This window comes from Petromyzon marinus, chromosome 18 (genome assembly GCF_048934315.1).
Source record: "Petromyzon marinus isolate PM22_M1 ecotype Great Lakes invasive population chromosome 18, UKy_Petmar_22M1.pri1.0, whole genome shotgun sequence".
NCBI lineage: Eukaryota > Metazoa > Chordata > Hyperoartia > Petromyzontiformes > Petromyzontidae > Petromyzon > Petromyzon marinus.
In genome coordinates this window covers 1130712-1145938 of record NC_133684.1, presented here as the reverse complement: position 1 = coordinate 1145938, position 15227 = coordinate 1130712, and the positions used below count along the sequence as shown (strand labels likewise).

The window sequence follows — 15227 nt, the reverse complement described above, 5'->3', positions numbered from 1 at the left end:
TCACATTATTATGCTAATCTCTCACATTACCATGCTAATCTCTCACATTGACATGTAAATCTCTCGCCTTAACATGTTACTCTCTTGCATTAACATGCTAATCTCTCAAATTAACATGCAAATCTCTCACATTGACATCGCCACCTCAGCATGCTCGCCGTGGAGGCCGCTCACTGATATTACATTAACATGCTAATCTATCACATTAACATGCTAATCTATCACATTAACATGCTAATCTATCACATTAACATGCTAATCTATCACATTAACATGCTAATTTTTACCTGGCAGCCCTTGAATTGGTGGAAACCCACCGCCAATCGCGGTCACCGCCCACCACTTACATTAACATTAGCTGCCCCACCCATACTGCTGACATTTGGGCTATGCCCATTTTAAACCTTTTTAAACAGCTTGCCTTTAGAAGCTAACCCCCTTTTCCTGATGATGACCGCTTGTGTTGCGATCGAAACGTCATAGTTTTTTTATTTTCTTTGAATATATCTACATGATTTTACCAAAAGACCCAAATAATAACCTATGTCTCTTTTATTGAGATGACCAAAAATTTAATTCTAAGGCTCTTCTAACCTTGTTTTTTTTTAAATAACCCCCACTAAAATAAGTGCTATTTAGGCAAGAATAATCTCGTTCGAACACACTAAAATCATACATCGATAATGTTTACATTTCTTTCATGTGTGGTTTGCAGAGTTGCACAATACAATATCTGAGAATTTTTATAGAAATAGCGAGTGATAGTAAAAACACCTTTTGCCGAAACTGGTAAGTCAAGGTGCCTAAATAAGATTTATAATCACTGCATACTGTCTGCTACTTGCTCTGACATATAGCTCAGAGACATGGTCATTGACAAACAAAATATAACAAAAACTGAAAAGCCTGCAAAGCATCTCAGTGAGATGCGTGTATGGAATTACACCGAGAGACAGAAAGCGGAACACGTGGTAAGAGATCACCGCAGCTTAAAAACCGCCATTCACACGGTTAAGGAAAGTTTGTCAAGGCTTTGGCAAGAGACCGCTTGATGATATAATGACCGATGGTTAAGAATAATGACAGAGTGGCGGCCAAGGAATGCGACATTGACTAAAAAATAGAGCAATGAATCAGTTCACATGCAGGTGCTGGGTGGCTTGATGCATCGCATGCGAGCTCCACATCCAGCAGTGGATTGACCATGGCTGATGACAATGATGAACTAAATTGAGGTCTTTTCAGTTCCATTTTTTCCTTTGAATGCCACAGCATATCACCTCGCAATGAATGTCACAGCATACTATGTGACCGGTACAATGTAATAGATGCTGTGGCACCCATTACCTTGTATATGATGGGCAGCAGCTGGGTAGGCTTTCGTCCAACATTGGATTGTCCATAGCTTATGATGGTTAGCTCACAAAATTATATATTAGTGTCCAACATTTTATTACACGATTGAGTTCAGGAGACCACGTTTTATGGCTTTAACTCAACTCCAGACATACAGTATTTATTTTACAAATGCAGAATTGCATGAGTAAACTGTAATTCTAGTATAACTGAATGAGGTACTCGTGGTAGTTTTGTTGCTGTTGGAAGTATAGTAAGTGCTGTATTATTGTTACAGTTCATTTATATACTCACGTAGCTGTCATTTTTTTTTATTTTTAACTGGACTTTGTAAAAATCTTGCTTCATTGTGCTGAGCTCCTTTGTCACATGGGTATCTTCCCCAACCGACTACACTGACCAGCACGGTGAGGTATGGCCGAGCAAACCGACGTTTCCACACGGACATTGTCTCAACCACAGCGCCCAGTCCACCTCAACTATAGCCCCACCAGCCACGGCATGGGCTGGATAGTTGCGATTCGTTGGGTAATTATAAACAACTCCGGGTTATCCTGTTGCTACGATTATTGCTGCATGCGGCACATGAACTCTGTCGGGGAAATAGAACGTTGTCAAATTGGGACATCCTGTTCACTTTTGAGGCCCTCGATGTGGAGACGAAGCCACTAGAATTGCTGCTGTTCTTGCATCATAACCAAAATCCGGGCTTTCCGTGGCTCTTTGGATGGTGGTTGTGCAGTCGATCCGAGTTTGCGGTTCACATGTCTAGGTTTTGGATAGGTTCACTTACCTCGGGAGCATTATCCGTAGCAACTGAGGTTTGGAATCAGAAGTCTCAAAACGAATGGGCCTGGCCCAGAGTAATGTATTCGCTTCCTCAATCAGTGCTTAGGCATTGCCGTTGTCTTAACAAAACGGACGAAGCTCCATGTTTTCCAAGCTTCTTTTGCTTCCAGTCTCCATCTATGGAGTGGAGACATGGATGCACAAGGGATAATTGCGAGGACGACTGAACCTACTGGTTATCAAGTCTCTTCACAGACTCTTGGGAGTACAAGTGGGATCACTTCCCCCCCCCACCCCCCCAGGTGTATAAGGCGAGGCCTGGTACGAGAACGCCAATCACGGCAGTTTTAGCGTGTGGCTCCTCTTCAATTGGTTGTCCGCACTCGCCGGGTTCTCTGGGGTACAGAACCTCGTGATTGGAGGCCTTTCCAGGAGCTCGTGTCAGATGGTTGATGCGGCTAGCACAGTCTCGGCGCATGCTCCCACACTTCACTTTGACAAACCCACACTCATTACGAGAAAATTGCTTGCTATGAATGAACCCCAATACCTTGCTGATCTCGTCAGGGAGCATGAACCATCATCACACGAACTCCGGTCATCCTCGCTGCGGCCGTCTGGAACGCTCTTCCTTCTGGTATTCGGAAGCCACTGCAGCGATGCACTTTTAAACCTAGATTGAAAACGAATTTCTTTAGAACTGCTTTTTGTGTTTATCCATACTAGTGTTTAGTTTATTATCCTTTCCTGCACCTCCAATTAGCACAGTTGGCTACATACGGTGTGAAAGAAGTTCAACATACATTCTGTGCTGGCATCCCCTAGCCACCTTGCAAGCCCACGTCTAGGAGTTTTACAGAGTCTCTGTGATCCACTAACCTTTGCCTCTGAAGTAATTGTTTACAGGTGTGCACCACGATACCCAGCTTTTTTTGGAGATCAGTGTGCCTTTAAGCGAGCAGCGATGCGAAACGTCAGTACTGACATAATTGAGGTGATGAGGTTGGAGCTTGTGCTTGGATTTTAATCCGACGTAACTTTCAGATTTCACACTCTTGCTCAGAGCGTGTGAAGTTAAGGATCCACTGAGGCGTATGACAGCAATCAGAATATATGAGTGCTTAAATAACACACACGTATGTTTGAACATCGTTTGAATATGTTTTTAATGATGAATGGCAGAATACGAAAAATAAAAATATATCAATTAATCTATCTGAATGGTCTACCTATATTATATACCGAGTGTTTATTTGGTGCAATTAGACTCTATATGTGTAAGCATTGTCAATTTAAATTGTAGCTATTATTCAGGATGCATTAATTATGGGTACATCTCTTTTCCACAGCAATGCAATGTGTTTATCCATTTCAATGATCACCATTGCACATTTGCATGCATATGATTACAATGAGTGATTTTAATGAAGCACAATATGCTGTCATGTGTTTTTTGATGTTGGATATTTTTCTTTCCAGTATCTAAACCATAAACATTTACACGTCTTCTCATGCACTGGCTATGGATAATTTAAAGATAGCATTACATCACAATGTGACGTCAATATAACATCAATAAAGAAATATATAAAATATACTTATGGTAACCTGCTGTCGTTTATGTACCAATGTACATTGACAATTGAACGATGTTTTTTTAATATGGAAGTTGTTTTAATATGGACGTTTTCATTTGTATTAAAAGTTCAACACACATTTGTCCCCCACCACCACCACCCCATATAAAAGACGTCAACCTACGAGTGACAATAAAGACATGTACTCTCAAGGCAGGGATACAAGTCCAGATATCGCTTTGATTGGCTTCACGGTTTACGCACTGCAATTTTTTGTAAAAGCTATACACTATGTTTTTAAACTCTCTCTAACACACTAGAGGTTACGTAATAAAATACAAACAGCAGAGACACGCACACTTTGTGCAGTTAATCTTGAAAGGGTAGTCGATGACATTGTAACGATTCTCCATTGGGCAGGGGGAAGATGCGTAGCAGTGTGTGGGAGTGCAGTTGAGTGAAGGTGAGGGCAGAGAAGCAGACCGAGTGTAGAGTTAAACCTGGGTTGGATTAGAAAAAGTAAGGGACATATGTTCACTTCATGAGCACCAACAACTTGTTCGCGGATCACCAATCGGACCCCCCAGTGAGTTCATTAAGAAGGCAAATACAGAAGCATGGAATAACGCGACATCTGTCTATTCCCGCCTTGCGCATATACAAATGAGAAATGTAAAATTGCTAATTAATGTTGCCGATGCAAACTTTATTTCATGTTGATGCCATGTGCAAGTGAATCTATGATGGCCTAGTGAAAGACACGGAACGGTGTTTCCACGCGCACGACTGCATTCAAATGACCATGTATGACCTCGCGTGATAACTGCGTAAAACGCACCATTGAGTTTGCTTAACATGGAGCTAACATTACAATACAAAAAACTACAAAAGTTGAAGCAAGTGTAAAAAATAAGCTATGTATCTCGGCTCAAAGATACCTTGGATGGATAATTTGTATGTTACGCTAGTGAAAGGAATTCTACATTCCTATGGCAGGTATCAGTTGAACTCGAGGCTCGCTATAGGACACCCACTGTTGATTTACAACTGAGAGGTGAAGCTTCGGCTAGTGGGTGCTCAAAGTACTGACCTATGCAGCATGAAGGTATGAGTTCGCCCTGCCTGGGATTTAATTTCCCCATCTCGTGATTGGGAGGCCTACACATGAGCTTGTACTATGGAACAAAAAATGTTGACGATTACGAAAACAATAAAAGCAATGGCTTTCATATGATTCTTCCAAATCATTCTTCTCAACGCAAATCACCACATCACAATAAACAGTAAACAAACACACAGGAATCGCTGGGCAGCAATCTTCCTACACATATCGCAGTTTTCACTCAGGCGTGAGAATCCACGCCACGCCGAATCCCATTCAGTTTGGCCACAACGCCAAACCACACTCACTGCGAGCCTCAACTCCACCCGGGGCACCTTTCGCCAATCCCTGCAGAACTTGCCTCGGCTCACCTCCACCACGTGTCCCATCAACGCAAGTTAATTAACATATCCAGAACCACTCCGGTTGTGCTGGAAATGTGGGCGATCACCTCCTGTTTGTGAGAGAGGTACGGCCAACAAGACGCAGTCTCCTGCTGCAGCGTTTTCATTTGAAGGCAAGGTCTACTCGTAATGTCCCATTCCCTCGCATGCGTAGAGGTAAAATGACGAAGACGGGAGAATGTTGCAATTTAATTTGACACTTCATGGCGAAATGTGCTTATCCAAATGCAACTGAGTGTTGCAAGAGCAGCAGTGGTGCGTCCAGTTTTGTTGGATCTCAGAGTTATTTAAGAGAGACATTGTGCTAACTGGAGCACCTTCTAACTGGAGCACCTGTAATAGAAAGCAGTGCTTACCGTGTGTACTCAATGGACTCTTTGAAGCTTGCTTAACAACTTACAATGGGTCAGAGATTCTGTATTTATGATTGAGTCTGCAGGGAATTCTCAGTAGTTTGTGTGCACCATAAAAGCGGTGTTCCTTTTATATTAAATAGCATGCATTCATTTCCAATCAATAAAGTAATGTTTTTACTTGAGAAAGTGCTTCATTCTATATTTTATACGCACGAGATTTTATTGACTCATATAAAACTGCGTGTTGGAAGAGAGGAGTTTAGGCTTCATTTCAGTGAGATTTAATTAACCATATCTACAATTGTGCTTTGCAGAATGTCCTTTTTACATTGCAATCAATGTGCAATGTAAACATTGTAATTCACATTGTATAAAATGACTTCTTTGAATGATTTCAATGATTTAAAATTGAGTGTTTATTTGTCTCTCAAAGAGAAAATAATAAACTTGATTTTGATTTTTTATCTTGAATAAAGTTTTTATCTAACTTTCCATGAATGCAATGCAGTATTTTGGGCCACTGTGTTGTCTTGGTAAGTTCTCAAAACAATGCTTTATTATTGTAAACAGCCTCTATTTAGAGTGTAAATATTGAAATGTGATTTTTAGAGTTTCAAAGAGAGGCATTTTCCATGGGACCCTTAAAGGCCATGATCTACCAGGTTAAAGTGTAAAAAATACATGAATTATATATTTGAAATCCTCTCAAATAGTGCCATGAATACAGGCGGCGTTAATGTGTTTAAACACCAAATACACACACATTACAAGGCAGCAGCTCTGAATTAACCACACACACGCGTGGTAAAACATGAAAACACATTTGCTTTGAATTTTGATTTAAAGCTTTCGTGACTGCAGTAATTCATATTCTTAGTTCTTTCGGTAAAGTCACGTTGAAGGGAAACAATAAAATAATAAAATATATAAACCGACACACCTGATGACGACCGTTTGTGTTATGGTCGAAACGTCGTGAGAATTTTTATTGTTTTATATATATTTTATTATTTTATTGTTTCTCTTCAACGTGACTTTACCGAAAGAACTAAGAATATATTTGCTTTGATAATGTAAGTATAATCCTTGACACTAATTGGCCTACACTAGAGACAGCCTCTGTTATGGCTTTGTCCCACTAGTGCTATAGGTTAATGCAGATTTGATGCCTTATGATAGGTGTCTAATTGTAGTTTGAACATCTTAACACCTCGTTATTTATGTCATAAAGGGTAAAGACTTTTTTTTATTATTATTCAATATGTTGATACTGAAAATGAGTCCCAAATATTATTTATTATTTCAATATTGAATGCATTCTTTAGCTTTTAATATTATGACTGAATTGTTTGTATACATTTGTGGCTCTGGCTGGCTGCAGTGCTGCTCTGCATCCCTGATGGAGCCTTCTCTCCCGCAAGGTTCTTGGTTGTTTTTAATGAGCAAAGCAGTGGCGGAAATGTGTCGCACGTGGTCAAGTCTGCACGCCAGCTCTTGTGCAGCCAGTTGTAACGCAGCTGAAACACCTGTACATTTTAAATGACAGATGTATTCTTTGTTCTCGTATCGATTGTGCCCACATTGTGGATCAGGTGCACTGCCTGTCCGAGCGCTGGCGTGGACTGCGAGGCAGTCAATGTAATGGATGTTGGCCGTTTTCGTTTGCCGAAAATCTTCCACTCACGTAAAAAAATATATCAAAATGTGTGCCAAGATAAAGTTATTCGAATATAGAATGCTATGATTGTCTAGTGTTCTTACAGGCCTTTAAGTGAAAAGTCACGCTGCATTATTGTATTACACATAAATGATGTTAAATATACATAGCTATTTTATTTTATATAATATATTTGCATCTAGGAGTATTTTAAAGGATCTAAAAGGCCACTTTCTTTCGTTTACATGTTGAGTAATATACTTTTTTAAAAAAATTACTCAATCTTAGATGGAGTTAACATTTTACGTCTGGAAATGTATTAAAACGCATGTCGATTATGTAAGTTAATATAGCGATAGAAAAAATTGAGGCTCACGCTCCTCAATTAACAATAGAATGTTGCAGGGTATGTGACCGATGTCATGATGAGAGCAACACTGGCAAACAAAGTGAGTGACCATTGCGTTCATTTTAAAGGCCACTTTAAATGGTATCCAGTGGAATCACGTGTGCAGAGAAGCGTGTCCCTCGTTTACAGCCCTGAGCCAGTGGTGTTAATTTCACATTCCCATGTCAGGGGTGAGTGAAACCATGAAACAATCACTGCCGACTTCCCTCAACTGGACTCTTTTATGAACCCAGAGTGTTGAAGGGCTGAGCTGATCTACAAATGGGATTTTAACCTGCAGCCTCTGACTGTGTCAGCTATGCACTCTGACCCCGCATGCTACCGGCAAAATAATGTGTTAGCCTCCACGTAATTTCTGATATAATATTGATGGTGATATTTAAAAAATAGCATCTTCAATAAATGCATAAGGGATAAATGCATATTTCTAAATTCACATTTTCTAAAACTTGGCACTGGCCTTTGTGCTTCAGTAAAGCAATTGTGCATAATCGATAATAACAATAATACATTATTACATTTTATACAGCAACATTACCGACGTGTTAATAGTTATTACCCCCATAGCGTCAATGTAGATAAACGTCCCTTGAGCCAATTTGTAGCAAAAGATAATAAAATCAAAGTATCAAATAGAAATATTAACTTTTACATTGCAGGCAATGCAATTGTGCTGAAGGTTCTAAAAGCTGTGTGAAATGTTTATAGATTTGATATATTATTGTATTTATATGTTTCAGACTAGTGTATATATATATTATTCTCTAACCACTTTACTTTGTGTTTTTTGACATATCATTGTAATTACATGATTCTTCATTAGGACTTTTTCGAGAGATTTACATGTTCAGTACAAGCTTTACGTATGAACATTGCGTAACATTTACAAAGGACGTATGAAGATATATTTATATAAAATGCGATATCTGTACGTTTGGTCTAATATGTGATTAGAAATAAAACCATATGTGTCCAATATGAAGTGATGCAGTCACACAGCATGATAAAGAATCCACAACGACAGTTTTAAACGAGGGTTACACATTTGAAGGGAGTATTTTGACTGATAAAGATGTTTGACAATGTGCCAGAGCGTTCATCGACACATTCCCTTTATTACATTGAACACCTTAGTGACGGTGTATGTTATCTAAGCTTTGCTAATATTTCACTCTCGATACATATGGTTCCAGACGAATGCGTATTGGGGCTTCGTTAGGATATGTAAATATGGATTGATATTTACCCATGAAAGCATGGTCACGTGTACTCGGCAGTCGCCAATGATTATAAAACGCACATCGTGCCGCTTGTTTGAACCGCTCTCCTTGGCAACTCGCATCGGGGACGGCGGGTGGCGGGTCTGTAGTTCAGTACATCATTGCACGGAAGTAAACCTTGGCGGCAGGTCAAAATGAATCCGTTTCAACCTGCCCTTTGTTCCTCGACGAATCCGAGTGGATCTCCTTTTTGTTTTCAGCCGAATTGCGTTGGACTTGCGTTTTATTCCCCGCCGCGGCAGATTTGCTCTTCAGGTCTTCGTTGGATTCATTGGACGCGTCCTTCAAGAAGAAACATTGCCACGGCGTGCACACCACGAGCAAGATCCGCTTGTACTCGCGCCTGAAGTTGTGGTTGAGCAGTCCGTAAACGACGGCGTTGAGGCAACTGTTGAAGTAAGCCAGGAAGTAGCTCGCCACAAACAGCCACCCGGGGACCTGCATCGGTGCGGACCTGAAGGACGACAGCGTCACGACCAGCCCGATGACGTTGAGGGGCCCCCAGCAGATGGCGAAAAGAACGAACACCACGAACATGGTGAGGAAGTTGCGGTAGTCGGCCACGGTCAGTCCGAGGCGCGCGTCATTCCTCGCGCGTCTGCGGACCTGCACCCACGCAGACGGTCATCGCATCAATGTCACTGCCGTCGTTAAAACGAGCCAGGCAAAGCTGTCGGCAGGCTATCGTTATGACTCGCATTCCGCAGAGCCCACAAAGGAAATGCTGGCCTCACTGTTTGTGGGTACACTGTCGCCAATATTTTAGGGAATGTGTGAGTCTACAACCGAAAGTAGTTCAGAGTCAAACTTTGATCACCTACTTTATAGAATAATACTTCAACTACCATGGCATGGGTGCATTTGTAAGTTTTTGTGTACTCTCGGCATCATGTCATGTATGTATGTTGAACTTCTTTCACACCGTATGTAGCCAACCGTGCTAACTGGAGGTGTGGGATAATGACAACAAACTAAACACAAAAAGCAGTTCTAAAAGTAATGAGTTTTCAATCTACATGATTTAAAAGTGCATAGCTCCCAGTGACTTCATAATATCAGAAGAGCGTTCCAGATGGCCGCAAAAGCGCATCTGAAAGCGCGCGATACTGCCACTCTACGTATTGGAGAGCCTTTGAAACAGTGTGGGGTGGGTGTCTGGTGTCTTGTAGAAGGTGTCTGTGGGTTAGTATGAAACAGGTTTGTATAAAAGTAAACAAAGAGAGAGAGGTAATACATGCAGCTATGTTTACATTCGTGCAAAGCCAGTTTATATTTATAAAGGTGAATACAAGGGCGCATGTGTGTGTGTGTCAGTCAAATTGCAAACTTTAAGCATGATAAAACAGTGTACAGACCATTATAGCAATTATTTTAGTGGCTGCTTTCATCTTTCATGAATCTTTTTTCAAAATTTCAGATTCTAAATGTTGCATATGCCCCCCTTTCCATCTTAATATTAACAAGTCATTTTTCAATACATATAGATACATATTTCTATTGTTTCTTTTAATTTTAATAATGAATAAAAACACCAAACCAGGCCTCAGCATGGCATGTGGAGGTCATATTTACCTTGACCCACTAACACGATTTTGACATTCAGAGCCCTCCCAGGGTCAGAGGGAGCAGATAGAGAGCAGGGCGCAGCGGATTGAAAGGGGTTGACGTAAACACAAAGCCAGGGTCACTGGGAGGTTGCGTTAGCCTAGATCTGTTAAGTCAAAAAAGCTAATTGGTTCTGCATTACTATTAAAGTAACTTAAAGTCGGAATTTAACGACAGGGTAGGCTAAAGTTATTGATCTTCACACCCACTTCAATTGAACCCTGCCACAAGCTACGTCAATGTAACCATCACCTGTCTATTCATTTAATATGAAATGTATTTACATATTTTAATAATTTCTATACGACTTGACCCGAAGCCTAAGAATCAGGTTTTCCTAAGTCAACATGAATGCTCTAATCCACCCATACGCAAATAATAAGCCGGGTTAAAGTAAGAGTAGAGAGGAAAAGAAATGCAAGCGCACGGCAAAACTGCAACGTAAGCAAAGGGCGATGTTAAACCCAGGGTCGGAGAGAAAGGGAGATCCCGGCCGTCTTTGTATCCCCGCAGCGCGGGGTAGGAGTGTGTATACGCTTGGGGAAACACGAGTCAAAGACCACAACGGGAAGCTGACCCAGACCTTGGATTAATACAGAATCATAACTGTGGAACTCTGATGAAATGAAATGTTAACTTAAAACTTTTTAACCATTTCTTTGTGCATCGGTGAAAGTCGGAGGGAATATCACCCCTCCCTCCAGGTTGTGCACCCAGACAGAGAGGCGCCTTCAAGACAATTTATAACATTTGATTGTTTTACTTGTGGGTTTTATGGTAGGAGTATGACAACGGAATATACCGTGGGTGATCCACACAAGGACACACTGACACATGTACGGACACACACACGGACACAGATACATACGGACAAATCCTGACACAGCAAAAATCGAAAGAAACCCCACCTTGTGGGCCAGGATCCGAGTGAAGGGATTTTTGGGCATAAAAAGAGGATCCTGAGCATTGAAACCTCAGTTCGACAGGAGGGGGTCGGCTCACCAGAGTTCGACTGGAGGGGGTCGGCTCACCAGAGTTCGACCGGGGGGTCGACTCTCGGGAGACAGTTCGACTCGGAGGAGGTCGGAACTCGGGGAGTTCGACCAGGGGGTCGGAACTCGGGGAGTTCGACTCGGAGGAGTTCAACTCGAGGGAGTTCGACCAGGGGGGTCGGAACTCGGGGAGTTCGACCAGGGGGGTTGGAACTCGGGGGAGTTCGGCCAGTCGGCTCGACTCATCAGTAGTTCAAACTGGGAACGAGAGCAACAGGTCGCCAGCCGGCGAGCTGCAGAGCTGGGGGCGGCGAGCAGAGGCCAAAGTGGCCCTGTCGCTACCCACTGACGTTGGCAAGACTCGCAGGGTAGTGAGGTGTCACCTAGTGTGATTTCCAAGAGCTGAAAGACAGAGTATTGCTGGAAGATTATTCTACATTGAGTCCAGCTGCAGAGCGACCGACGCACCAAGCAAGAGCTTCTGCAAACCAGAGAAGAGCACGTGCGACTTGAGGCATCCAGCAGTGGAGAAAAACCTGCTTTCAGCAAACCAGCAACGAGTACGTTCGAGTTCTCCACACAGAGAGAGGGAGCGTGCTGATGCAGCTCATCCAGCAGCGGAGAGAAACTGCTGTCAGCGAACCAGCACGAGCGTGATCGCGCAGCTCATCCAGCAGTGGAGAGAGGTGTCCACTGAGCAGCACTGAGAGCGATCAAGCAACTCTCCCCCGTGGACAGAGGCTGGCTGCCGCGTGGAGGAGGGCGCCGATACGTATGATGCACTCCCACGCACCTCACCGCTCTAAAGGGAGCGAGTCTATTTCTTCTACAAGCGATGCCAACTTCGGCGTATGTTAACGCAAATAATTAATTCCAAACACTGACTATTCAAGACAATTCATATCACTCAAACATACACGGGTCCTTAACCAGAAGCGAACACTCAAGTCCGTGAGCCATCTGGCCGTGGAAGCATCGATCGTGTGATAACAGTCCGTCGTTTATAAGTATATTCGTAATTTTCCTCTTTGATATTTTGTTTTGGACTGTACTTCTAATCGCATAAGTTACCAACCGATCCATCAGTACGAATTAACCCTTGGCACCTTCGCCACGGAGCTACGCTCCCGGGGAGGAATCGTGCTAAACCGATTTTCTGATCATACAATCTTATTCACGAATTAATTAATCTCCCGTGAGAGAACACGTTCCGCCGCACACCCTCACACATAAGCCATTTCGGTAGTCTTATAGTCTGTCCGGTGGATCTGTTGTTACATTTATGCCTTTGGAAATAATAACTGTTTGATTGTCTTTTTATATGAATACCGTTGCAGGTTAATCAATCGCCTGTGATAATGTGCTGACCATTTCAAGCATAATGATCGTTCATATTATAATGTATAAGCTTTTGTGTAGCATAGCATTTGCATGTCCTGACTCTCTCTCTCACTAACAGCAATCGCGTTGTGCGGGGTCCATGTGTTATCAAAGTGAAAACGTACAGTCGTTGATGATACTATCTTGATACCGTGTGGATACCGTGTTGAAGTTCGAGATTGAGAGTTCACATACATATTATATTTAAGGTTTAATTAGAAAATAAATTGATTAATACAGAAGTGCTCGTGGGATTCTTTCCTGAAATTTTTGCATAAGACCTGTATCCTGCGATGAGATATGAACTCGGGAACCTAAACTATAAACACACCAATCCACACTCATTAAACTAAAGCGAATGATCTGAAGTTGGGACCTAAAATATGAACACTTGGGGAGTGTTAAAGCGAGAATCATTGTATTAGGCTGATCAATGATACGAAGTTAGACAACGAGGCCGAATTGACACTAGCGTAACTGCACACGATTGATTGCATTATCCGGATTGATAACCCCACCTCGTCAACGAGGCGGGGCCTGATTATCATAAAGGCTATCATTAACACAACCACACCCACTCGTATGAATTAATACGATTACCTCTCTAATTAGCATAGTTATACGCATAATTACACGAATTAACATAATTTCGTATTAATTATGCACATTTCGAATTTCATTTAATTTTCATTATTTTTCATCAATTTTCACACACCCACATATACAACAAATTGGGGGCTCGTCCGGGATCTCTCGCAGACAGTTTATGCTTAAATTAAGGAACGAATCACTGTTGTATTAATCAAGGTATTGTGAACTAACATTGCCCTGTGTCTGTAAACGGTGTAAAACAAACAAAAAACCACACTCTGAAGGAAAATACCAGAGTAGCAGTGGATAACAAAGACAGTGGGGGTAAGATTATTTGCTCGAGTTGAACCAACACATCCTGTGATATAAATGTTTTTATATGTGCTCTGAAATGGAATTCCAGAGTAACTCACGCCGCACATGAGATGTTAGAATTAAGATACACTCTTAAGTCTATTAACTACACTACATAATAGAGAACGGCATGACCCGCAACATTCTGAGTTTGACACCCCAACGCATAACACCGATATAGAGGGGACCTCCTAGGAGGAGTTGGAATCTATGGAAAAACAATATCGTGAATTTGTGTTAAAACGTACTGGACGGACTGCTAGACAGCAGACAGAGCAGAGAGACGTATGGGAGGGGAGACATATAGAAGATGTTAAGGCACATAGGAGGAAACTACTTAAGGACGTGATGACATGTAACAAAGCCGAACGTGATGTAAAAATTGCAGAAATAGTAAGGTTAGACTCATATCTCCTCACACAGACAGACAGAGAAAGATTATCGAATGAGGTAAAATTTGAAAGGGAAAGAAAGGATAAACTGTCCCTAATAGAGGAGATAGAGCGTCTGTACACCCTCGTGAGAGAGAAAGAGTCAGCACTAACTGCACCAGCGAAACCCCCAGATGTTGATACACATAACACATACGGGAGTAACAGTTTACCACACTCCGAGCCACGCGGACGTAAACCAGAGACAGGTCACACAGGAGGTGTGGCTACTAATCACAGTGGTTTTGACAGAGATTCCCCCTCCCGACTCGAGAGAGGGGAGGGAGAGATTCGGATGGAAACAGGGAAACATGGGACTGACAACTTCGAGGGTAGAGAGGAAAAAAATATTAACACTAAGTCAGCAGGATATTCTGTACTGATAGAGCAAAAAAGGGCGGAGCTGGGGCAAGACGAGCGACATGACAGAGACAGCTCACTTGGTAGACACATTCCACGCAAGCACGACCGACGTGGAACCTATGGCAGAGATTACTTTCCAGAAAGACGCACATCACCCAAGCATGAGCCATGGGATAAGCTGGAGTCACCGAGCAAAGTTGACTCACGTTACAGGTGCAAGAGGCACTACAAAAGTTTTGTTAAGCAGCGCCACCGTGATGGTGACAGCTCGAGTGAGCACTCCTCAGGAACAGACGCCTCTGACGATGATCAACTGTCCGAATACTCATTCAGTAGTAAAACTCTGAAATTGATGGACAAGGCTCTCGTCAGAATTCCCTACTTTGATCCACACGATAGGAACAGAGACATACACGCTCACATCGCAACGGTAGAAGCAGAAGCAGTGATCAGGGGTTTGAGGAAAACGAATGAGAAAGCCATTTTACTGAGACGAAGCTTGCACGAGCAGTCTATACCATGGGTAAAGTCGCTAACATGCAAGATTCGGAACGATTTCAAAAAGCTGAGCCTGGCAGTGA

General features: G+C 42.2%; 1 protein-coding gene across 1 annotated transcript in view; it reads right to left on the bottom strand.

The window, feature by feature from the left end:
• Positions 1-3293: 3293 nt before the first annotated feature.
• LOC116943525 (melatonin receptor type 1A-A-like) overlaps positions 3294-15227 on the bottom strand; it is a 47391-nt gene continuing 35457 nt past the window's right edge. The window contains exon 3 of the mRNA XM_032956434.2: positions 3294-9536. Within this exon, the coding sequence (XP_032812325.2) occupies positions 9060-9536 (477 nt within the window). The 3' untranslated portion in view covers positions 3294-9059. The remainder of the gene's footprint in view (positions 9537-15227) is intronic.